The 24092-nt window shown below is 53.5% G+C and overlaps 5 protein-coding genes across 9 annotated transcripts in view; 2 read left to right on the top strand and 3 right to left on the bottom strand.

Annotated features, from left to right (window-relative positions):
- Position 1: 1 nt before the first annotated feature.
- Positions 2-2753, bottom strand: ACD (ACD shelterin complex subunit and telomerase recruitment factor). Of its 3 annotated transcripts, none has more exons than XM_069497860.1 (12): positions 2592-2753; positions 2372-2514; positions 2152-2245; positions 1988-2064; positions 1813-1857; positions 1667-1701; positions 1360-1517; positions 1184-1280; positions 1017-1100; positions 477-853; positions 249-340; positions 2-170 (listed from the first exon to the last, which is right to left on the bottom strand). In XM_069497860.1, exons 1-12 carry the CDS (start codon positions 2688-2690, stop codon positions 92-94), a joined length of 1380 nt encoding a protein of 459 aa, XP_069353961.1. In that variant the 5' UTR covers positions 2691-2753; the 3' UTR covers positions 2-91. The 3 variants fall into 3 exon arrangements, with proteins under 3 accessions (XP_069353961.1, XP_069353962.1, XP_069353963.1); XM_069497861.1 differs by having other exon boundaries at positions 2372-2505; XM_069497862.1 differs by lacking the exon at positions 1017-1100.
- A 640-nt stretch (positions 2754-3393) lies between these two features.
- PARD6A (par-6 family cell polarity regulator alpha) lies at positions 3394-5221 on the top strand. 2 transcript variants are annotated; one of them, XM_069497864.1, is made up of 3 exons: positions 3394-3535; positions 3898-4120; positions 4342-5221. In XM_069497864.1, exons 1-3 carry the CDS (start codon positions 3473-3475, stop codon positions 5091-5093), a joined length of 1038 nt encoding a protein of 345 aa, XP_069353965.1. In that variant the 5' UTR covers positions 3394-3472; the 3' UTR covers positions 5094-5221. The 2 variants fall into 2 exon arrangements, with proteins under 2 accessions (XP_069353965.1, XP_069353964.1); XM_069497863.1 differs by having other exon boundaries at positions 4339-5221.
- Positions 5222-5746: 525 nt separating this feature from the next.
- On the bottom strand, positions 5747-9069 carry ENKD1 (enkurin domain containing 1). The gene is made up of 7 exons (XM_069456303.1): positions 8942-9069; positions 8660-8854; positions 7915-8087; positions 6704-6829; positions 6443-6606; positions 6207-6343; positions 5747-6117 (listed from the first exon to the last, which is right to left on the bottom strand). The coding sequence occupies exons 1-7, from the start codon at positions 9024-9026 to the stop codon at positions 5957-5959; spliced, it is 1041 nt and encodes a 346-aa protein (XP_069312404.1). The 5' UTR covers positions 9027-9069; the 3' UTR covers positions 5747-5956.
- Positions 9070-9518: 449 nt separating this feature from the next.
- On the top strand, positions 9519-11308 carry C23H16orf86 (chromosome 23 C16orf86 homolog). Its single transcript, XM_069456304.1, has 4 exons — positions 9519-9628; positions 9831-10057; positions 10422-10648; positions 10749-11308. Exons 1-4 carry the CDS (start codon positions 9530-9532, stop codon positions 11156-11158), a joined length of 963 nt encoding a protein of 320 aa, XP_069312405.1. The 5' UTR covers positions 9519-9529; the 3' UTR covers positions 11159-11308.
- Positions 11309-15735: 4427 nt separating this feature from the next.
- Positions 15736-24092, bottom strand: part of GFOD2 (Gfo/Idh/MocA-like oxidoreductase domain containing 2) — a 45409-nt gene continuing 37052 nt past the window's right edge. For both annotated transcript variants that reach the window (XM_069456280.1, XM_069456281.1), the window contains one exon: positions 15736-17251. In XM_069456280.1, the coding sequence (XP_069312381.1) occupies positions 16353-17251 (899 nt within the window). In that variant the 3' untranslated portion in view covers positions 15736-16352. The remainder of the gene's footprint in view (positions 17252-24092) is intronic.

Here is a 24092-nt window from a genome sequence, read left to right as displayed (position 1 = left end):
CTCCTGCCGCATGAGATTATTTTATTAAAAAACTCAAAGGAAGCACAGTGTGTAGCACTATTTGTCCACCCCCAATGTGCCTGCATGACCCTCACACCTGGGTCAGGTCAGACACCGGCTGTGACTCCATCAGAAAGTGCAAGGCCCAGACCACGAGCTGGGGAGGAAGCCTGGGAAGAAACCATGGCTGCAGGTCAACACAGCCAGGGACTGGTGACCAACAGTGTGGGGCAGCCCCAGGCACTCACCTGGCAGCTTGGACTTGGGCACAGAGGGAGGTGCAGGGTGGCTCATACGCATACTGGAAGGCAGAACCATCATGATGCATCTTTGGGGGGTCCTGAAAGGCATTTGCTGTCTGGGAAGGGACTAACAAGGACCCCTAGCCCCATCCAAGGCTATCCCTGCCCCACTCCCAGCTCTACCCAAGGCTGTCCCCATTCTATCCTCCAGTTGTGTAGAGGGACTATGCTCACCCAGACAGGGCAGGGCTCCTGGACACCCTTGGTGGTTCTGGTCCTTGGAGAAGGCTGCTGCCTGTTCTTGGAGGGAGACCCCAGCTCCTTGAATTCCAGGCCAGGTTTCTGGGCTGTAGTCACACAGGCCTTGTGTGGACTAGAGACATGGCCAAGGGGCGAGAGACTGTGGGTGCAGCTCTGGAGGGGGGAGCTGCATGTACACCTGGGGTTTGGGGAGCTGGGGGGCAGGGAGCCTGGGGCTGAGGAGATGGCTGGTAGGGGCTGGAAGCTGCCCCTCTGGGCAGGGTCTGGGGCATCCAAGGACAGGGCAGGCAGAAGACTGATGCTGGCACCACTTTCTTCTGCTGATACGTGGCCAGATAATGGAGGGGTTTCTGGGGAGAAAGGGCTTCACTGTGAGCACAGCCCACTCAGCTAGGACCAGCTGAGCAGCCTGTGAACTCAGGCAGGACTACAGGGACCGTGCTCATCCCCCACCCACTGTGCACCACTTCCCAGGGTCCTGTGCAGCCAGGAACCTGACTGACACCACCTCACCTGAGGAACTAGATGAGAAAGAACAAGAGATCAAGGTCAGAGATAGGTCCGGCAGAGCTGGCTCTGGTGGGGGCAGCTCAGGGCCTGGGGGTTCAGGGAAGGCTTATCAGCACTGTGGACCTTGGGCCTCAGGTATCCCGCCTCAGGACCTTTTTAGTCCCTCTTACCATGTGTACTCGGACCAGGGTCCAGAGAGCTGAGAATTAGCTGGTCATTCTCAGAGATGTGCAGCAAAAAGCTGGGGACAGTGTACTCGGTTTCTTCCTGTGGGATATGAACTCTCAGCCCGACCCTTTCCCAACCCCTTTACCCTGACACCTCCCAAGGGAAGTCCCAGACTGACCGTGGCCTCACAGCGTAAGGCAGCCCAGCCGGTGAGAGGAGGGGGTGCTGTGCGAAGAGGACCTGCTAGCTGCAGGCAGCTCTCAGCCAGGCGCACTAGCGCCCCCTCATGCTTCTGATCCTCCTGCACCTCATCCAGAAGCCGGGACAGTGATAGGCCTGGGGGCAGGGAACCAGCGGAGCGTGCAGGTTCAAAGAGAAGGAAGGGTAGGGTAGAGCGTAGGAGGGCTTATGGGGAAGGCAAGAGGTTAAGGCCAGAGAGATCATTCCACAGGGAATTGGGGTCACTGGTCAACCCCTACCAGTACCTGCACTGGGGGTGGTAGACTCTGAAAGGTACTCCCTACAGGAACAGAGTAGACAGGCTTCAGGAACCATCCTGAGGCCTGTCTACCCAGACTTGCCATCCTCTGATCAGACCACACCTGGCCCCAGGGCCCGAACCCAGACTCACTCAAGGCAGGCACAGAGCTTTCTCTGAACAGCCGAGTCCTGGTTGCTGGAGAAAAGAGAAGGGTGGTAGGCAGTCATGTTACCCAGGGCCCAAGACCTCTCACCCGAAAGGCCCACGCCAACACCAGCCAGGCCTGGGTGGGGAGAGCTCTTGGGAGGGTAGAGGCATCACTTACCAATCAGTCACCCGCACCTGGGGCTGCTCCATTGGCAGCACAATGAAACTGTCCACCTGGAGATAAAACTCTGCGGGCTGGAGGAATGAGTTCAGGAGCGGGTCTCAGGACTTTTCACTAAGAGCCAATCCCAATTACCTGCCCAAGCCAGCCTCACCACTCACCGCCCTGCCTTCAGCGAGCTGGACGTGCACCCCGTAGTCCCGCAGCAGCAGCAGCCGGCCCTTCATCCCCGCGAAGCCGAACTCCTTCTCCTCCCTGTGGCGAGCACGACCCTCTTAACCTGGCCCGCTGGAACCCAAGCCTCACCCCCCTCCTCGGGCTTAAACTTCGTGCTCCCCCGCTGGACTCCAATTTCCCGGAGTCCCGCGGCGCCTCTCTCACCAGTCTAAGGTGTTTAAGGCCTCCCGCGTCACCAGGCATCGGATACTGTGGGTCCCGTCGGAAATAAGCAACATGGCCCCGACGTCGGACGCTTCAGGAGCGCTGGACGGGCCTGGGGCCTCGGCCTCGGCCTCCTGCAGGACCTGACAGCGGCGACCGGCGTCAACCCCCACCACCGTGAGCCTCTGCCCCGGTCTCCGGGCCCGGAGTGGGGACTCACCTCGAGTAGCTGCCCGGTCCGTGTAATTGAGAGTGCCTCTGACCCCAGAATGAGCTCTCGAATCCAGGGCCGCAGGACCAGCCTCCCTCCGACTGCCATTTCCCGCGGCAGCACCAAGCAAGACACAGTACGCCCGGGTTTCCCGCGGGCGCCGCGGCCCCTCCTCTGGTCGGAAGAGGAAGCGCGTGACGGTTGGGCGGGACCCGAGGCTGAGGCCCCTCCCATGTGCGTGCCCGCGCGTGCGCGCGCCAGCGCCCTCTTTGGGAGCCGATGTGCAGAGTCCTGCTCGGTCGGCTGGGCAGTCACTCCAAGCAGTGGCCCGGCGTTTGGGCCGTTTGTCGAGACTCCCGTGGGATCGGAAAGGAAGGGAACAAGGGCTGGTCCAGATGGAGAGGGATCCGGGGCCGGAGGCTGTGGTCAGGTGTGGTCCGAGCGAGTTGGCTCCAAGTCGCTTAAGCGCCGTGTGACCCCGAGGGCTTCAGCAAACATTTATTTTGACTCCGTTTCTTTATCTACAAAATGCGTGGTCTTTTCAGGCCAGTGGAAGAAACAGTACACAGCGCGCGATAAATGTTACTCCCCTCACTCTTCCTTCGGATTGGCCGAGCCTCTCCTCCCCCGGACTCCGGGGAAGCGCGGATCATAGCGTAATGACGTCAGAGCTGAGGAAGGCTCTTCTCCACCCTCGCCTCTGTTTCCTAGGAAACGTGAACTCCGTGTTCCGCTGTACGTCGCTGCCCGCTTGACGTCATGGTCCGGATGGAGGGGGTGGGGCGAGTGCTACCGTCAGGGGCGGGGCGGTGCCGGCTGGCCGGCCGGGCTGTGCACCTGCGCCTCGGCGGGCCGCCTGGGGCACCGTCCCCGGCCCGCCAGGCCCCGCCATGGCCAGGCCGCAGAGGACTCCGGCGCGCAGTCCCGAGAGCATCGTCGAAGTGAAGAGCAAAGTAAGGGCCCCTCTGGCCCCGGCTCCGGCCTCGGCACTCCCAATTCCTTCTCCCCTTCCCGGCTCCTTGGTCCCCACCACCTTTTTCCTCTGTCCTCTGCGTCTCATTCTCCTCTTCTGTTTGCCTTCCTCCATCCATCCATCCTCCTTCCTTCCACTGCTGGCCTCCAGAGTCCCTCTGGGGCCTGGGTACCTGGAAGGCGGGGAGAAGACCTTGCCCTTGTACTGGAGCTGAGGTCTGGGCTTAAGGCTTAAGCTTTTGTAGTAGCCCTTTTTCCCACCCCTGCCAACCTCCGACCTGTGGTGAGAAAAGGATGCAGGCTCTGTCCTGACCCCTTCTCTCCCCCCACCCCTGGCCTCCAGTTTGACGCTGAGTTCCGACGCTTCGCGCTGCCCCGCGCTTCAGTGAGCGGCTTCCAGGAGTTCTCGCAGTTGCTGCGTGCCGTGCACCAGATCTCAGGCCTGGACGTGCTACTTGGGTATACCGATGCTCACGGCGACCTGCTGCCCCTCACCAACGACGACAGCCTACACCGGGCCCTGGCCAGCGGGCCCCCGCCACTGCGCCTACTGGTGCAGAAGCGGGGTGAGAAGGATGGGATACAGTGGGCAGCCTCTGTGGGGTAAGGTGATGGGGCAGGTCTACAAGGGTTAGTCTATGTGCACGGTGCCCAAGCTTCACCCTCTGCAGTCCTTGCCCTTGGCCTGACCTCCAAGTGGTAGAAAATAGCTACAGTGCCCCCCTGTAAAGGGCCCAAGTGGGAGAGCAGGGTCTCTGATCTCAGCACCTCCCCTCTCCTGCAGCAGAAGCTGATTCCAGCGGCCTGGTTTTTGCCTCCAACTCTCTTCAGCGGCGCAAGAAAGGGCTCCTGCTGCGGCCAGTAGCACCGCTGCGCACCCGGCCACCCCTACTAATCAGCCTGCCCCAAGATTTCCGCCAGGTTTCCTCAGTCATAGATGTGGACCTACTGCCTGAGACCCATCGACGGGTGCGGCTGCACAAGCATGGTTCAGACCGCCCCTTGGGCTTCTACATCAGAGATGGCATGAGTGTGCGTGTGGCTCCCCAGGGCCTGGAGCGGGTTCCAGGCATCTTCATATCCCGCCTGGTACGTGGGGGCCTGGCTGAGAGTACAGGGCTGCTGGCAGTCAGTGATGAGATCCTTGAGGTCAATGGCATTGAGGTGGCTGGAAAGACCCTGGACCAAGTGACGGACATGATGGTGGCCAACAGCCATAACCTCATTGTCACTGTCAAGCCTGCCAACCAGCGCAATAACGTGGTGCGTGGGGCATCTGAGCGTCGCACAAGGCGTCCCTCTGCAGGGCCTGGGCCTGCTGACCCTGACAGCGATGAAGACAACAGTGATCTGGTCATTGAGAACCGCCATGCTCCCTGTTCCAATGGGCTGTCTCAGGGACCCCCACGCTGGGACCTGCACCCTGGGTGCCTACCTCCTGGTGCCCGCAGCTCTCTTCCCTCCCTGGACGACCAGGAGCAGGCAAATTCTGGCTGGGGGAGTGGCATGCGAGGAGATGGTGGTGGTTTCAGCCTCTGAGAGGCAAGGATGCAGCCCCTTGCCACTCCAGGCTGCTGGGACATGACAGGGACTTCACAGTGGGAGTTTTTAGCTTGCTCACTGGGCTTTCTCAGCAAGGGGAACATTAAAGGTTTTCTATAAATGCAACTGATGGTATTTCTGTGTCCAAACCCCAGCCTCCTCTGACCCCACAAGCTTGCCTTCTGTTCTGGACATGAGGCAAGAGTGATAACGGGGCCGGGTGCGGTGGATCACGCCTGTAATCCTAGCACTCTGGGAGGCCAAGGCGGGAGGATCGCTCGAGGTCAGGAGTTCGAGACCAGCCTGAGCAAGAGCGAGACCCTGTCTCTACTACAAATAGAAAGAAATTATCTGGCCAACTAAAAATATATATAGAAAAAATCAGCTGGGCATGGTGGCACATGCCTGTAATCCCAGCTACTTGGGAGGCTGAGGCAGTAGGATTGCTTAAGCCCAAGAGTTTGAGGTTGCTGTGAGCTAGGCTGATGCCACGGCACTCTACCCCAGCCAACAGAGTGAGACTCTGTCTCAAAAAAAAAAAAAAAAAAAAAAGAGTGATAATGGGGAGATCTTCCTGCAGTCAAAAAGCAGGAGGGCCACTGGATGTGGCATTTCTAGGGTAAGAAAAGTTCTTATGGAAACAAACCCCACTGTGTACGAAAGGTTTAATTTTGACAAAAGCGTTAAAAGGCTGGGATGGCCCTTCTGCAGCCACTGGTGGCTGGGAAGAGTGCTCTGGGGATATTGCCCACCACGCTGCTCCTGTCTCTGGACCTCTGTGATATGGCCTGACCCTGCCCTTTGCAGTCATGTGGTGATCCTCCTCATGGACCTCCCTGCCACTACCCCCACAAAAGGGCTCAGGCATCCATCTTCACAAAGACTTTGGGTCGGGAAAAGATCTTGATGGCCTCTTCTACCTGCACCAGCTTCCTGTCCAGCTCAGCACGGTGGCCCTGGGCTCTCAGCGAGTCTGCCCCAGCAGGCAGCAGTATCAGCTCACGCAGCAGCTGGCTCTGGCCTATAGGGGGCCCAGGAACAGTTAGTACTCCTCGGGGGTGAGTGGTCCCCAGTGGGCTCCCCAGCCAGCCCCCTTGTCTAAGTACTCACTCTGGAGCAGATTGCTCAGCATCTCCAGTCGCTCGTTCTCAGGCATGCGAGTGTGGCCAGGAGGCATGGCAGGGTCTGGCTGGCTACGCTGGCGGGCCTCAGCTTCCTGTCGCCACATATCCTTGCGCTCCAACAAGCTGTGGATACACACGCTCAGGGTTGATGACCCCAGGGCAGAGGTTGGTTCCCACCCTCCACAGGTGCCCCTCACCCTGGGTTTGGGTAGCGGCACCTACTAGCGGGGCACGTGGCCCTTCTGTGTGGCATTGTAGTGCTCCTGGGCTTGCTGTTGCTGCTCTAGCACCTGTGCAAGGACCTGCAGCGAGCGGGAATGTCGCCGGGGGGCCTTCTTGGCAGCCTGGACATTACGACTAATGAAGTCCACACCTGGGCCTGGCCCCTGCAGGACATGGCAAACATGATGGGGAGCAGACAGCACTGTGTTGTGCTCCTGCACCCCTGCCCGCCAGGATCCCTGTCCCCACACATCCTCTCACCTTAGCTTTAGGACCTGGTGGGGTTAGCTGGGAACCAGGGACACAGGGCGGTGGCAGCCCAGGTCCACAACGGGAGTGGGCCCGCAGGAAGTGGGTAGACTCTGTCCCAGAGGCAGGGCCAGGCTTCTGGAGGGCAGGGCACAGCAGAGAGAGAAGTCAGGCTGAAGTCAGGGTCTCAAGCCACAAGACCATGTCTCTGGCTCTCCTGTCCTTCAGGTCCTTTCTTTTCTTTTCTCTCTCTTTCTTTCTTTCTTTCGAGACAGGGTCTTCTTGCTCTGTTGCTGGGGCTAGAGTGCAGTGGCATCATCATAGCTCACTGCAACTTCCAATTCCTAGGCTCAAGCCATCCCTCAGGACCTTTCTATCCCTATCCCACCAGCTCTTCTCTCTTGAAGGACTACTGCTCATCAGCACATAAACACGTGAGTCTCTCACATCTTTAAGAAAACAAACTACCTCTTCTACCTCAGTCCTGGTCCAGCCAAGCTTCCTGGCTGTAACTCCACCCCCAAGTTTCCTGACAGCTGGCCTCCAAGCCTTCAGATCCAGGGGGTTACACTTCCCTGGTCTCACTGTCCTCAACCTGATCATCAGTAACTCCTCAATCTCACTCCTGAGATCCAGACCCAAATATCCATCCATTTCCTGGACACTCCCACCCCCTGCAGACCCACAGATGCTTCTGCCTCAACACATCCATGCGTGCCCTCATCTTTTCTCACTCCTGCTCCTCCTGAATCCTGGATAAAGGAATGGTGCCAGTATCTACCCAAGACAGAACCCTCCCCCAATACCCACCCTGCCCTTCCCACTGTCCTTTATTTCAACTAATAAAGGTTGAAAAGTGGCTTATGTGACCCTTTAGGTGGTCCAGCTGACTTCTTGGCCTAACCTCATGCTCTTCTCCCCTCACAGTGAACTGTACCTAACATCCCCACTGCCTACATTCTCATTTGTCTCAGGACTTCTACCTGTGAGGGTCCATCTCTACGGAATGTTCTCTTCCACTCTTCCCTTGACTAATTCCTACTTGCCATTCAGGATCAACCCAGCCGTCACCAGTTCTAAAGTGGCCCCCCAGCCCTACCCTGCAGCAGAACCAGGTGTCTTAGTCCTCTGTGATGTTCCTCCCTCTCCATGACCCAAATCAGGGTATAACTGCCTGTTGGCCAACAAGATAGACAATATTTCTGGCTCCCCAAGGCAGGTACCTGCAGCTGGGCCTTGACCTGGGACTCCACCTTGTCGTACTTAGGTGAGCGCCACAAAGCCTTCAGGGGCCTGGGCTGGCCCTGCTCGCGGCTTCGCTCCTGCTCTCTGAAGCGCCTCTGGATCTCCCTGATCCGCCTCAGGTTCTCCTTCTCATGGTCTTTAGGGCCTTTCCCTGGGGAAAAGATGCTGCCAGGCTCTGCCCTGCATATGGACCATGCAATCCAACTTACACCAGTTCACACACAGGCCCACACCCTGCCCTCTGCAGAAAGAGCTCCCGGATACCTCCATCTAAGTTAGAGCCTAACACACACTCTATCTATCACTTTATTCCCTTCCTTACATAGTAAATATCTTCTGATTATTTTCTACATCTTAAAGTAGACCATTCATCATCTTGTATATTACATTCGTCTCTTTACTTGTTTATTGTTTCCCACATTGACCGGATGATGCCCATACTTGTCTTCAACCCAGTTTTCCCAGCACCTATGGGCCTGGCACACAGTAGGCACCCAATAAACGTTTCACTGTCACATAAATGCATGAAGCAGAGCAAGTGCTTGGCGGGGACTTCATTTAGTCCACTCCTGCGAGGAAGTAGTATATTTTCTCCTCCTTTTACAGTTGGGGAAACTGAGACTCCGACAAAGCCTGTGCCCAGGTCAGGGAAGAAGGAACAGCTGCTTTGATCTCAGCTTTTGACCTCCAACTGCTTTGCTGCCCCTTGTCCCAGGGACTTACTCTTAAGAGAAGGCCCTGGACCTAGGGAGATGTCCCCGAGTTGCAACAGCACGCCCACAACGCCACGCCGGCCGTGCTCCAGGATCTCTCGGGCTCCGAGACCGATGCGCGGGCCACGAGGTGGGATGGCGTCCTGGTCCCGGTCCGAGGTCAGCAGGTCCAGCTTTAGCGCGTTTCCCTCAAGGCGCCCTTGGGCTGCGGGGCCAGGCGGAGTGTGGCGCTCAGAGATGGAGTGGGGGCCGATACCCCAACCTCGCACCACTGCAGCACCCCCCAACTCACCTGAGGCCGGCCGCCGGTAGTAGTCAGGGCAGAGCGTAGGGTCTGGGGGGATGGGCCCCGATATGCGGGACGGGCCCTCGCACATGTCGCGCCCTATAGCGGTGCACCGAGACCTGGCAGGCTGCACGTCTCCTACCCCGGATCCCCTCCCCCAGCCCCACGCCTCCTCCCTGGACCCGGACCCAGACCGTGTCTTCCATTCCCGGTCCCCTCCTGCCCTCGGGGCACAGCCTGCATTCGCCTCCTCCGACCCCAGCCCACTTCCCTTCCCGCTAGCGGCCCCTCCCCCACAACGCTCGGGCAGGGGCTCACTTGAACAGCTTTGCCGCCAACGACGGGAGTTGTTGTTGCCAGGCAACACTGGCTTCCGTCCGGAGGTCAGGGGTTGATAACCCTGGCGCAAAGCCTTCTGGGGGTTGTAGTTCAGCTGAGGGTGGAGGAGCGGCCACCAGTCTCTCTTCCCAGCTGGACCATCACTTTTCCTCCCAGCCAGTCTCCCGGGTCAGCGCGGGAGGCCACGGGTCCAGCCCCTCGGGGCTCACCCTGCCCCCCAAGTAGCTGTCGAAGATGCACTGACTCCGCGCTGCCATGGCCTCAGCAGGGCCCGAGAGGCAGCCAGGGGTCCAGGAGGCTGTGGGGCCGGCACAGCTCGCAGAGGCGCCCGGTGGCCACGCTCAGACCTCTGAGGTGACCGTCAGACTGTCAAGCATTCAAACACTTGTCCGCGGTGCTCTGGGGGGCCGAACTCTAACTGCCAGGCCGGGCTCTACAGGCGGGAGGGGTGTGGTCTGGTGCCCTTTATCTGGTGTTTGTCTAATGGGCGTCCAATGACTGATCCTTATATCCTTTGCCTGGCCATGGTGACCAGTTACCTATGTGTCACCTCTAGTGTCCAGTGATGGGAGACCAGTGCCTGGTGCCAGCCCATGAAGCCTGCCAGACCCAAGGTGAGGACAAGTGTCCAAGAGGAGCAGCCTCAGAGCCAGAGCTCCAGGAGAGACTCACGCTGGAGGAAGAGAGGCTCAAGCCAGAGGTGGTGGCACTAGAGGAGAGAGGCCCCAGGCCTATGGCCTCCCATATGAGGCCCAGCCATGGTCCCAAGAGGAAACCAGTCAAGTAAGGGGGCTTTCAGAGGGAAAGAGCTACATGCGGGGGTGGGGCTCACAGAGCAGTAGGATGCCTAAATCCTGCACTCCTGCAGGGCAGATTCTTGTCCCCTGCCACTACCATCAATCTCCACCCCTTCTGTTCCTCAAGAGCAGTGTAGGGAGCACCAAGACAGATGGAGCCTCAAGGTCTTATAGGGGACTGAGGTCACACGAGCTCTGGGCTGCTGTTGGGCTTGGCCCCTCATCATTGACTAGGTAGGGGACAGATATCTAGCCATAGGATGGTGGGCAGGCAGGGCTATCCCCTGGGCTCAGGGCATAGGAGCCAGGGGCTGAAGGCTGGTTTCTCAGGCCTCTTGTCCCTGGCTCTGGTCCCTCAGCCTTCCAGGGCCTAGCCACCATGCCCATCCTAGGACAGAAGCTGAGCTGCCACCTGGGCTGCCACTGCAGAAGGAGGAGCCAGAGGGCAGCCAGAGTGAACCCTCTCCATCTGCCAAACAGCACAAAAAAGCCAAAAAGCGCAAGAGTCTGGGGGCTCCCGTGCTCCCAGCTGTGGCCAGCACAGTGTCTTCACCCTTGGAGACCTTGGGCCTGGAACGTGAGTGACAGTCCTTGGGCCTTCCCTTCTCCTACTGCCTGCTGGGCCCAACATGGCACAACCCAGTGCTCCAGCACCTGCTCTGCCCCGGTCCTTGCAGGAAAGGCTCAGCGCCTGCGGCCCCTGTACCAGTACATCAACTATTGCAACCCTGAGCTGAACCAGGCAGGGGACGGGGACAGGGAGGCTGAGGTCGAGGTGGAGGCTGAGTCGGAGCTGGTTCTGGTTCCTGAGGAAGCAGGTGTGGAGCAACTGCAGGACTTGTTGCCCATGGCAGGTGAGCTGGGCTCAGGCCTCGCTTTGCCCTGCCCCAGTACATTAGTGCCCCCCACCCATGCTCTGGCTCCCCTAGGAGAGGAGGCTGGAGAGGAGCCTGGGGGTTTGTTCAGCCTTGGGGTGAGTGGCCACCTCAAAGCCGAGGTGGATAAGTCAACCCAGGTGGACATCGACAAGATGCTGAGTGTCTGTGCTGCTCCACTTGTCCCTCCCCTCTCTCCTCAGTACAAGTGACCGTCCCGCCCCACTGATGGCTCCCCTCCCAAGCCTGAACCAGGGCAGCCATCTATGAACCTAGGTCCTCAGGTGGAAGGGGGTAAATTAGGCACCTGCCCCTGCTTGGGACCTTGGGCTCATTGGAAATAAACATTTTTCCTTTTCTAAGCTTTGTGATTCCTCAAATATGATGCGTGAATTGGGAAAGAGGCTGGGAAGAAAGGTGGACTCACCAGTGCAGGAGTTGAAGGCTGACTGGTCATCTGGATCACCAGGACCTTGACAAATTACAGATTCCTGGGCACCATCTCAGACCTAAGTGAATCAGCAGTGGGGGTGGGGCAGGGGTGGGGCCTGGTTCTGTGTGTTTAAAGGCTTCTAGATGAATCTGGGAGATGAGAAGGAAGAACTTGTGGGCAGAGAAAAGAAAGAGTCTGTCAGGTCATGGGAAGCAGGTGTTTGGTCCTCCTGCCTGTCTCCCAGGGAGGAGCCCTGCATTTGGTCTGATCTCGAGAGGACCAACACTTGGGATCCCCCTCTGAGGTGGTAGAGTTCATTTGCCTGTCCCAAGAGTGACAGCTTTGGAATGTTTTCCAGTCATTGCCAGACTTTGTTCATGGAGTAGCCCCTGGTAACAGGGCGTCAGTGACTTTTTCCTGGCAGGCAGGGGGTGGTGGTAGTGGTGAATGTATTCCCTGGAGCCCAGTGGCCAAGCCATTGGAGGATTGCTGCTGCCAGCCCTCAGGAGTCTGGGCAAGCTGGCCAGTGCTGGCTTCTTGGGAAACCCTCACATCCTGCTGCCTCCTGTGTATGCCTCAGACACCTCAAACACAGGGAATTCCAAATTCAGTGGATAATTTCCTCTCCTTCTGACCTGCTTTTCCTCCTGTATCTTATCTACATAATTGTTCAATAAGAATCCGGAGTGTTACCCCAGACCCAACCTATTCTTTGCTCCCTGATTCCTAAAAGCTAATCAGGCATCAAGGCCAATGAGTCTACCCTCTCAGGTGAAGAACCTCTGCATCCCAGCCAGCAAGCACCCTTGCCTGGGCCACTGTCATCTCCAGGCTGAGCCTCACTTTTCTCCCTGCCTATGGCCCCCAGCCCACCAATCCATCCTGTGGCCCTGCTATACATACACACCTGAACCCCTGATGGTGTCACTCCCCCTCTGATACTCTGTTCCTCTTGCCCTAGCTGACTTAGAACTTTTCAGCAGCTTCCTGTAATTTCCTGACCAACCAGCCACACCTTTTCTTTTTTAGAGACAAGGTCTTGCTGTTGCCCAGGCTGGACTGCAGTGGCGTGATCATAGCTCATTATAGCCTTGAACTCCTGGGCTCAAGCGATTCTCCTGCCTCAGCCTAAGTAGCTGGGATTATAGATGTGTGCCACCACGCCCAGCTAATTTTTTAATTTATATTTTGTAAGCGCAGGGGTCTTTTTATGTTGCCCAGGCTGGTCTCGAACTCCTAGCCTCAAGGTATCCTCCTGCCTTGGCCTCCCAAAGTGCTAGGATTACAGATGTGAGCCACTGCACCTGACCAAGCTATACCTTTTCTTACCCTGACTCTCTGCACATGGGGTTTCCCTTGCCTAAAATGCCTCTATTCCGTCCACCTGGCCAGTACACACATGCCCTTGAAAAGTCAGGATACCCTGCTTGCTGCTGAGCCAGGCAACACCCATTTCTTGCCCTGAATTGTAGCACCTACATGCTACTGTCTGTCACGTGGGTTAGAACCATCTTTGGGACTAGACTGTGAACTCCCCAAGGGCACATCATTGTATCATTGTATCACATCCACCTGAAAGCCCCTATAAAAGGCACCAAAGTAAGGAAACCAAAGTGAGGGGTGGAGGAAGCTACAGAGAGGGACAGGTCAGAATCTGAAAGGCTGAGGCCATCCAAAGTCCACAATCATGTGTGGGGCCCCTGGAATAGTGGCCTGGCAAGGTCACTGGAGGGAGTGGGATGGGCAGGTCCAGGTGGCAGCAGTAGGATGAAAATGGGGATAGTCTCAGGCTGCTCCCTCCTTCGAAGAGTCACTTGGATGTTCACTGGCCCCATGGGAAGCATAGGATGAGGACATATATTCCTCTTTCTGCCTACAAAATTCCCAGGGTAGTGATTTGACCACCCCAGGTGATACGGTCCACAGGGGCCATGCAGAAATAACTGGTTTACAGATCCTGAGGCCTATTACCGGATGGGCTTGTCTAAGAAGAGTGGGTAATGGAAGCCTCAGGAAGGAACAAGTCACTACTGCTCCTACAAGCTCACTCTAAGGGGGAAATGCCGAGGCAGCACAATTTAAGGAGACATGTGAGACCAAGGACCAAGGTGGTGGGACCACAGGAGGTAGAAGTGGCTGCCACTTCACCTAGGGGAGAAGTGGTGACCAGGCAGTCCTCCAGCTGACTCCTGGAGAAAGCTGGTGCCTTCCAGGCAGAGCACACGTCAGGGATGAAGCCCTGCTGGTGTAGAAGATGGCAGCCCCAGGCAGGACAGCCTCAGTGTGGCTGAAGCAGAAGGCATGGCCATCAGGCCAGGTGGGGCAAGTCTGGGGTGATTAGGTGTGTAGAAAGGGAGGGATTTTGGCCTGACATTTTGGAGAGGTCGCTGGGGCAGCAGTGTGAAGGGCAGATGGGGAATGGGGACACTGGGGACAAAGAGGTGAGAAAGCAGCTGCCACTGGCTAGGTGAGAACAAGGCCTAGATTTGGCTGGAGGCTGGAGAATAAGCAACAGGCATTTTGGAAGTTTTCTTCAGGTTGCTGTATCCCAGGGGAGAAGCTAACTGCATTTTCACTAGCCTGGAAAAACTTTACTTTGACCCCAGGAAGAGTTGGTAGCACCCCAAGATTTGGGAAACAGGTCCTGGGAGATGCTGCTGCCTCCCTCCAGGAGGGGGAGCTGCAGGACAAGCCTGGGACCAAGTTGCAGGTTCAGTCATCCCTAGGGACCAGAACTCTTCTGGCTTCTTTGGCCACAGGCATCAGGGAACATCTCTCCTCCCCACTCCTGATGTGGGACCAACCAGCTCTGATGCCCAAGAGACATGACAGTAAAGATGTCTGAGGGATAGGGGGTGATACAGACCTTTGGCCATGGATCTAGGCTGTGCAGGGGGTACCCTCAGAGAACCTGGGGCCCTCATAAAAATGGCTCTAAGCCCACTGCAATCTGCCCCAACACTTCTGCAAATCCGTCTCTGTCAATAGCAAAGTCCTCTAAAACCCAAGTGCCACTCTGGGTCAGCAACATGGCCCTTTCTTATGTAGGAGCATCTGAACAAGGCTTGTGCTTTCCTGATCAATTCCCAAATTTAAGAGGGACACCAACATTCTCATAACACATGAAGGACTGACCTGGAGCTGAGCTGACTGTCCCAGGGACAAAGGGGCAGTCTCTTCTTTAACTGTCAGTGTCCTGATTGGTTGGTGGGTGCTCTCTGTAGTTCACCTCCTAGTTCAGGCCAGGTTGAGATTCCTGTTGCAAAGAGGGGTGATGTCCGGCACTCAAGAGTCTGAAGATTCACAAGTGCTGGGAAAAAGCATAGTTCAGGGTCAGGCTCTGTAGTCACAAGGTCCTGACCAGGCTCCTGGCTCCATCACTTACAACTTGTAGGAAGTAAGTAACTTTGCTTCTGTGTCTTGGTTTTGTGATCTGAATAATGGAAATATTAATAGTAGTACCTTCATTCTATGAAGGGGGAGTTGAAAAAAATCACAGTAGTACCTTCATAGAATGGTGTGGAGATTAAATGAAATAATATACATGAAGCTAAGTTTACCTGGGGGGCCCAGCATGCAACAAGCACACTCTGACACTAACCCTTGTTACTTTATCTCACAAGGACAATGTCTGAAACCAGGACATACAGGAAAACAGGCCTGGTGACTTCTGTAAGGGGCTCCAAGAGGAAGAGGAAGCCCTCCCTGGGCATTTCGGGCAAAGAGCCAGGGCAGGGAAGGGAGGAAGGTTGGAGAAAAGAAGAGAGTTTGGTCCAGATTTAACAATGCTGGCAGGCTGGCAAAGGAAACAAAGGAGAGGACATGTCATTTCTCATCCGCCCCTCTCCACCTCTGACTGACATGGTTAAAAGGCTATCCCTGGGTAGCAGAATTGATAAAAAGCACCGTTGTTGACTGGCTGTCTGGGTCAGGTAGTATTCAGCCAAACCTGCTCTCAAGAGCAATGCATGGAGCCCCTTCCTCCTCATGCTTGTCCTCCCACCCCGACCCCCAAGCTGCTCTGGAGCCAACACCAGGGTTTTAGGAACAGAAGCCCTCCTGACCTCCAGCCCAGGGAGGCCGCCAGCTCTCCCACTGCCTGCTGAAACAGCAGGCCCTGCAGCAACCTACAGGGAAGTCTTGAGTCCTGTTCTCTTGAGAAATACTTTTCTCTGGAGGCCTCCTGGGATTTGGCCGTGAGGGAATAAGCTGGGAGAGGAGGGCGGGCAGCAGCAGGAAAGAGAAAAACAACAATCTACAGCAATAACGAAGCCTTTCATTATTAAAGAAACCCAACCCACCAAACAAAAACCACATGCCATGATGTCATATGTTCTGATTTATTTATTAGCGTTTATCAGATGTTCTAAAGCTCTCCCTTGCCTTCTCTTTGCCAAATCACGGGCCCTCTTCCCTAGGTCAAAAGCCCCTGTGAGCTTACCGAATAAAGAAACCCCTTTGCTCCCCATCAGGGAAGGGTCAGCCTGGAGGCTGGAGGGCCTGGTCACATGGGAGAGCAGGTGAGGATCCCTGAGGGATGACTTGGTGCCCTCACCATTCCTGAGATGCCCCAGCCCAGGAAGGGCATGGACACACGCAAGGCTTCTTGTCATTTCTCCTCAGGCCTCAGGATCAGCCCAGCTGGCTCCTGTTGTGCTTTCTCATCATCCGTTAAGATCACAAATCAGGCTGATGAGCCCACAAGTCGAGCTTTTACTGGCCTTGCTCACTAGCATAACTGTGCTGGCCCTCTGAACCGTGGTCACAGGAACGCTCACCACCCTGCAAGTCTGAGGAGTAAATGAGCCACTGGAGCAGGTGCTCTCCCAGGGCAACCTTTGGCTTCACCCAGCCCCAGCCGACTCATTAAATGAAAGACACTGTTTTGCTACAGCCAAGCCCCTCCATCACGTAACAGCTCCTGATCCCCTCCCTGGTCCCTTTGCCCTGTGGCAGGGAGCCCAGGTGCAGGCTCAGAGGTTATTACGCTGAAGCGCCTCACACAGGTTCTGGTTGGTGTCGGGCTCCTCTGTCAGCACCTCCACAGTCTCCCACTCCCCAGACCGGCTCGACCTCTTGATGGCATCCACCACACTCTGCATGTACAGCCCATCTTCGAATGAGGCAGCCATGGAGACAGGGGTGCGGTCCCAGGTGCGGCGGTCCCCCTGCCCCTGGAAAGACTGGCGCAAGGCCTGCACCATATAGACCATGCCCTTCAGGTAGAGCAGTGGGACGTCCTGGGGCCCCTGTTCAGGCAGCCCTGCACCCACTGCCAGCGAGTCCCTCAGTAGCAGCTCTTCTTGTGTGGCAGAGTTCTTCTGTCCATAAAGGTCAGCTCCCCGGGCCACAAGGCGTCCCGCAGAGCCCACCACCATGACCTCGTGCACAAAGGCGCCTGGCATGTTGAAGTTGAGTGTCACTGTGCTACACACACCCCCACCCATGAGCATCTGGAAGAAACAGAAGTCATCACTGGTGACATGTCGGATGCCACGGATGGCAGCGTTCTGCCTCACGAAGGTCTTGAGCAGCCCGTGCACCTTCTCAGCTCTCCGGCCGGTCAGGTGGGTCAGCAGGTCCACGATGTAGGTGCCCATGGTGTGCAGGCCCCCACCGCCCATGAGCTCGTCACAGATCCAGCCGTAGCTGGGGCTTAGCAGGCTGCCTGAGTAGATGCGGGCATCGCAGATCATCACTGCTCCCACGTAGTGCTCTGCGATCAGCTGCTTCATGCGCACAAAGGCAGGCAGGAAGCGCAGCACGTTCCCCACCAGGCTCATCAGCTGTGGGTAGTAGCGCGAGGCTGTCACCATCCGGAAGGCATCCACTGACGTCGCTGCCTTCTCGCAAACTACATTCTTCCCGATACCTAAGAATAAGACACAACAGGAAATCTCAAAAGTTCAAAGGGGGAATTTCTAGCATGAAGGCCTGCCCTGAGCATCTCGGACCTGCCAGCCCCCATATCACATGAGCCAATTTCTTAAAATAAATCTCTCACTCACTCTTTCTAAACATCCAATTGGTTCTATTTCTCTGGAGAACCCTGACTAATACAGGCAAGCTGGAGAGGCAGACATGCTTCATGGACATGTCTCTATACCATCATGGATTTGTTAGTCCATCAGCTTGGGGCAAGAGAATCTAATCCATATAGGAGATGGGCTTTGCACTCTGAATCATAATTCCACAGAGGGCTCTAAGATTCCCTGCAGACGGTTCTCTGAAAACACTGGTCCAACGAATTAGAGTTGTCAAAAGGCCAGAAAATGCTCAGTTCCAATAGGAGGAGTGAAAATAACCTTTCTGTCCTCACTCCCATTCTGGGTCCATCACAGCACGCATGCATTAAAAGAGAGCAAAACAAAACTAAAGATTAAAGAGAGAGAGCTAGAGGACTAAGCAGCTTCCATATGAGGAAATTGAAGAGATTAATACAGCTCCATGTTTCAAGATGAAAGCTTATGAGAGTATGAGCAGCCACAAGATACCAACACCTGCGGTACTCCTGTGTAAGCTTGAGGGTGGTTCAAGTAGAAGGAAATCCTATGTTAATACCTTCAAAAGAAAACTTAGAAAGCCCAAGAAGCAGTATGGGCTAGACACATACTGAAATTTAAAAGTTATAGGAAGATGGGGAAGGGTGAAGACACCCAGCTATTCCACTGCTCATTCTACAGAAACTGCCCATGGTGGGCGACTCAAACCCCACTACCCCAGTTCTTTCAAGAAGTCACAGGCTTCCTGAAGGAACAAGTTCAAGATTTGGTGGGAGTGCAGAGAAACTCCCACTGAAGATGGCAAGATTGGGGAAAACTTCACAGAGGAGTGACATCTTAAAGGACACTTTAAGGGGGAAAGGGCATCCAGACAGAGGGAACTGCATGTGCAAAGGCACTGAGGCAGCAGACGGCCAAGTTAGGATTCCTAAAATCCTGGGTGCACACCAGGAAATGGGACTGGAAGAATTACACGGAGCCTAAAAGCAATGTGGGAAATTGGATAGGTGGTTGGTGGTATCACTCACAAAGACATTTAAGGTAGAGGGGAAGTTTGGGGGTAGTATCCAAAATTGAGCATCACTCACAAAGACATTTAAGGTAGAGGGGAAGTTTGGGGGTAGAATCCAAAATTGAGCTTTTGATACTCCCCTCCTCAGGTCTTCCCCATCTCACTCAATGACAACTCTGCTGTCAGTTTCTCAAGCCAGAATCACTGGAGTCAGCTTTCACATCCTACTTTCAATCTTAGTAAATCCTGCTGGCTTAGCCTTCAAAGTATATCCCGAATCTAACCAGCTGCCACCTTCTGTCCAAGTCACCACTGTTTTTTGCCTGGATCATAGCAATGGTCACTTAATTGGTCTCCCTACTTCTTTCCTTGCCTGCCTAAGTCTCTTCATAACAGCAGCCAGGGTAATTCTGTTAAAACTTAAGATGGAGGCCAAGCGCAGCAGCTGACGCCTATAATCCCAGCACTTTGGGAGGCCAAAGTGAGAGGATCGCTTGAAGTCAGAAGTTTGAGACCAGCCTGAGCCACACAGCAAGACCCCATCTCTTAAAAAAAAAAAAAAAATTAGCCAGGCATGGTGGTGTGCACCCGTAGTCCCAGCTACTTGGGAGGCTGAAGCAGGAGGATCACTTGAGCCCACAAGTTTGAGGCTACAGTGAGCTATGATCATGACACTGCACGCCAGCCTGGGTGACAGAGTGAGACCCTGTCTCAAAATAAACAAAACAAAAACAAACCTCAAAAAAACCCTCCAATGGCTCCTTATCTCATTCAGAATAAAAAGTCCTTACAGTGGCTCACCCATTAAGCCTTGATGCATGATCTGTGCGCCCATCCAAAATTTTCTTTTTGCTTTCTTTGGCTACTTCTGCTCACTCTGCTGTAGCCACTGAATGTACAAGATGAGAGCTGCTGTGCAGGAGGCCCTGGTGTTTGGGGAGAAACAATGACCACTAAACAATGGAGGACAGACAAGGCAGGGCTGAGCCTCATCGACATGGTCAGGACACAGTCTTGGTCTGGACTAACTTGTGTGCTTAGTCTTCTGGTTGAAGACCATCCTGAGTAATGTGAGCACCAGACTCCTACTCCAGGGCCACCCAGGCTCCATTCTGGCTCTCCACAGTGCTTCCTGGTTGGAGGGGCCTGGAAGTCAGACTGTGTCTTCTTTAGGTATGCACATCTCCAATAACCCTGGTGCTCGTGTCCCCCAGTCCCCTGAATGTTTTCTTAGTGTTTTCAGATGGGGCAATGGTTGGGACACAGATCATTTCTGATGGCTTACTGTAGGGTGCAGCTTGTCCTGATGGGCTGCAATGGATGGTGTTCACACAGGCTCCACAGAAACAATGGTAATCACAGACAATAAATCTTACAACAAAAAAATTAGAAAACTACACAAATGACTGACATCCCACATGATGAATGGGCCCCAGGACAGCTGACCCAGGAAGAACCAATTACTGGTGCTGAACTCAAGCTTTGGAGCCAGAAATTTCTGTATTCAAATCCTGGTTCTTTCACTTCATTGTTAAATGACCTGGGAAATTTCTAAATCTCTCTGGCTTTTTGTTTACTATAAAATGGAATTTTACAGTTACAGAGAAGGGAAGACTAAATTAACCAAAGGAGTGTATATATAAAGTGTCTGGCCCAGCACAGCTCTGTCAATGGTACATTTTATTACCACCACCATGATGATAATACTAGCTGATGTCATAAAAAAGGGTGCATTTTTATTTGAATTTTAAGACTCACACAGAAGCTACATTTTCCAGGCAAATAATTTCTATGTTGAGTGTTTCAAAAATTTCACTTCTTTAAAAGATGTTTTAAAATCAATGTGAACAGGCCGGGCGCGGTGGCTCACGCCTGTAATCCTAGCACTCTGGGAGGCCGAGGTGGGCGGATCGTTTGAGCTCAGGAGTTCGAGACCAGCCTGAGCAAGAGCGAGACCCCACCTCTACTAAAAATAGAAAGAAATTATATGGACAGCTAAAAATATATATAGAAAAAAAAATTAGCCGGGCATGGTGGCACATGCCTGTAGTCCCAGCTACTCGGGAGGCTGAGACAGGAGGATCGCTTGAGCTCAGGAGTTTGAGGTTGCTGTGAGCTAGGCTGACGCCACGGCACTCACTCTAGACTGGGCAACAGAGTGAGACTCTGTCTCAAAAAAAAAAAAAAAAAAAATCAATGTGAACAAAGATGAGCTTTCTTTCTTTTTTTTTTTTTTTTTTTTTTTTGAGCAGAGTCTCACTCTGTTGCCCGGGCTAGAGTGAGTGCCGTGGCGTCAGCCTAGCTCACAGCAACCTCAAACTCCTGGGCTCAAGCAATCCTCCTGCCTCAGCCTCCCGAGTAGCTGGGACTACAGGCATGTGCCACCATGCCCGGCTGATTTTTCTATATATATTTTTAGCTGTCCATATAATTTCTTCCTATTTTTAGTAGAGACGGGGTCTCGCTCTTGCTCAGGCTGGTCTCGAACTCCTGAGCTCAAACAATCCACCCGCCTTGGCCTCCCAGAGTGCTAGGATTATAGGCGTGAGCCACCACGCCCGGCCTGAGCTTTCTTATTATATGTACTGTTTATTAGGCTTCTCATAGAGCCAGGCCCAGCCCAGCCATTTGGAAGCTCACATCCTCACAAAGCCCACAGGAGGATAAGTTGGTACCTTTGGTTAATCTTTCCATCTCCCCTCATTTCCTACTTCCACCCTTGCCACCTTGATTGACTCTGAAGAATACCGAACAGTATCTGCCATTTGTACATATGGGTAGCTCAGGCCTGAACTACTAGGATTGTGAACTTCAATGCTGTAACAAGAAGGCAGGCATGTGGACCAGTAGTCTATGATATCACTCAAATTCTTCAATCTATGACTCTTCAATCTCCTCCTCTTCTCTAAATAACAACGGAAGCTTTACAACAGGTGCTGGTAGGACAACAGGAGAATAACCAGCCAAGTGTCACACGCCCAGGGCAGGGTGGCCAGGCCCTTGTACAGAGGCCTGGCAGAAGGATCTCTGCAAGAGAATAGCCCCTGACTGCTATCACTACTGCTTCTGGAGGGTCTCCAATGTGTTCCCACACTTGTGGGATTTCCAGATTAGGGGCAGGAGAATCACAATTCTAGGGGGGAAAATCTGGTATTTGGCTGCTGAACACATATGGCTGACCAGGGAGGGAGGTAATGAGGAAATAAGGCTCTCAGACATAAACACCCCATCTGAGAACTGCAGGTCTGGCCAACCCAGAAGCTTCCTGCCCTAACAACTCACTGTTGGGGTTGGGCGGACACTGCAGTGTGAGGTAGAGAGGAGGAGGGTTGAAAGGAAAGGGCCTTTTATGACTGCCAGGAGTTTGGGGTGATAAAACTAGGATAAGCCATCCCTGTTTTGTGCCAGGAGAGATCAGGGAAGGGGGAGAGACCTCCCTCTTGAGCTCAAACAATAGTAGAGCTTTTAAACTTAGGACCCAGTAGTATTATCAGTGTGGGAATTAAAGGCCATCTTGAGTTAAACAGGCTCCGGGAGGCCAGCTGCACAGGGTCTTTGGGTTGCCTTGAAAGACACATCTATATAAGTTTGTCTAGCTTTCCTGTTAGGAAGTCAGAGGAGAGATTAGAGAAGCTGAAAACTGCTTTTTGCCTCTAGGGAATGAGAGAGATGGTTGCTGAGTGCTTTGTAGCTTAGATTTTTTCTGGAGGGTAAACAATTTCAAGCTGCAAACCTCTCTAGCTCATGCTCCCCAGATTACCCAGGAGTGCCTTGCCCTTGAACAATGCCCAGGGAAGCTGCCCCAACGCTGCTGCAGACCACTTCTTTGTTCTCTAGTAACACACCACAGGGGCCAGGTTCATAACTCTGGGCCTAGGAACACCCGTTTCCCCATCTAGAGGCCTGGGCCTAGATAAATGATTTCAAACAGCAGGGTGGAGAAGCAGCCCAAGAAAAGTACAACATTTATGTTTTTAAAAATCCTGGGAGTCTACTATTTTTTTTTTTTTTTTCAATGAAAAAGGTTCTGCTACTAGAAAAATAAGTTTGAAAGCCACTAGACTATCATTCTTGCCCATAGCCCAATCTCCACTTTGTATGGGTTGCAAGGCCAGGTGAGCTCCCTGGCTCACACCAGCAGATCGGGCTGCATGGATACAGTTTGTGAATGGCTCTTTGACTAGTGTGCCAGGCCCTGTGCCAAGCACTGGGGGCACAACATCAGGCATGGTCTCAATCTTCAGAGAACTTACTGTTTAGTCCATGGGTTCAAATTATCATACAAATAAATGTAGAACTGTACTTATGATCAATGTAATGAAGATGACATAAATGGTAGGATGAGAGGATGTAGCAGGATCTGACCTGGACTGTGGGTCAGGGAAGGCTTCCCAAGGGCCTGGTCCTCCTGGGATTAAATTATCTGGGTCAGGTAGCTTGAGGAGTGATCTTTTGTTATCTCAAAAGCCCATGGGAAAGGTTGGCAACCTTAGTGTTTTTCTAATAAGCACAGAAGTACCAAGAACTGGGCACAGAAACCCACCTTTAAATGACAGATTTAAGAAAACATTCAGCTGTGGGAAAGATACCGGATCACTTCCGACATTAAAATACATTTTCCTGAACTACTTCTGAACTGAGGAATAAAATATATCTGGGCCACACACTCTTCTCTTTAATGAATTTATGGGAAAGCTTTAAGAATGAAATTGAAGGTGGAAGAAGATGAAAAAAAAGGTCAGACCAAAGTAGAAAACAAAATGCCACAGAAAGAATGGTGGTATGAGAAGTATACCTCTGGAGGGAAACTAGTAAGAATGAGGACAAGCAACAATCTCTATGGCCTCAGAAGTGAGGTAAAAACAGAATGCTCGGCCGGGCATGGTGGCTCACGCCTATAATCCTAGCACTCTGGGAGGCCGAGGCGGGTGGATCGCTCCAGGTCAGGAGTTCGAGACCAGCCTGAGCACGAGTGAGACCCCGTCTCTACTAAAAAATAGAAAGAAATTATCTGGCCAACTAAAATATATATATAAAAAAAAAAATTAGCTGGACATGGTGGCGCATGCTTGCAGTCCCAGCTACTCGGGAGGCTGAGGCGGTAGGATCGCGTAAGCCCAGGAGTTTGAGGTTGCTGTGAGCTAGGCTGATGCCACGGCACTCACTCTAGCCCGGGCAACAAAGCAAGAGTCTGTCTCAAAAAAAAAAAAAAAAAAAAAGAAAAAGGAAAAGTGATGTTGTGTGTAAGCAACCATATAAACAAGACTAGCCGCTGGTGTAAAGATGCTGTGCCAACGAACTGCTTATGCCATGTGGATTTGTTTATATGCAAGAAATAAAGTAGTTCCTGAATTATAAATTGTCCTTATGGGGAGCCTTGGGAACCCATTTCCAATCACAGAACAACTTAACAGACCCGTTAAGTTGGGTCGTCTGTAACCTGGGGACTGCCTGTAGTCTCATACATAAAGAAGTTCACGCATGGTAACACAAAGATAGGTAGAGTGGCATTGAGTCTTTTGGGATATTGACTCTGAAGACTTTTAAATACATTGCATTTTTACAACTATCAATGCTCATGCCTGTCCTGTTCTCCATCTGAACAGTTATAAAAGAACCAGACACTGCCAGAGCTTTTTTTTTTTTTTTTTTTTTTTTGAGACAGTATCTCACTCTGTTGCCCAAGATAGAGTGCTGTG

Source organism: Eulemur rufifrons, chromosome 23, assembly GCF_041146395.1.
Source record: "Eulemur rufifrons isolate Redbay chromosome 23, OSU_ERuf_1, whole genome shotgun sequence".
NCBI lineage: Eukaryota > Metazoa > Chordata > Mammalia > Primates > Lemuridae > Eulemur > Eulemur rufifrons.
Note: the sequence above shows the minus strand (reverse complement) of the source record. Positions and strands in the feature narration are given on the sequence as shown.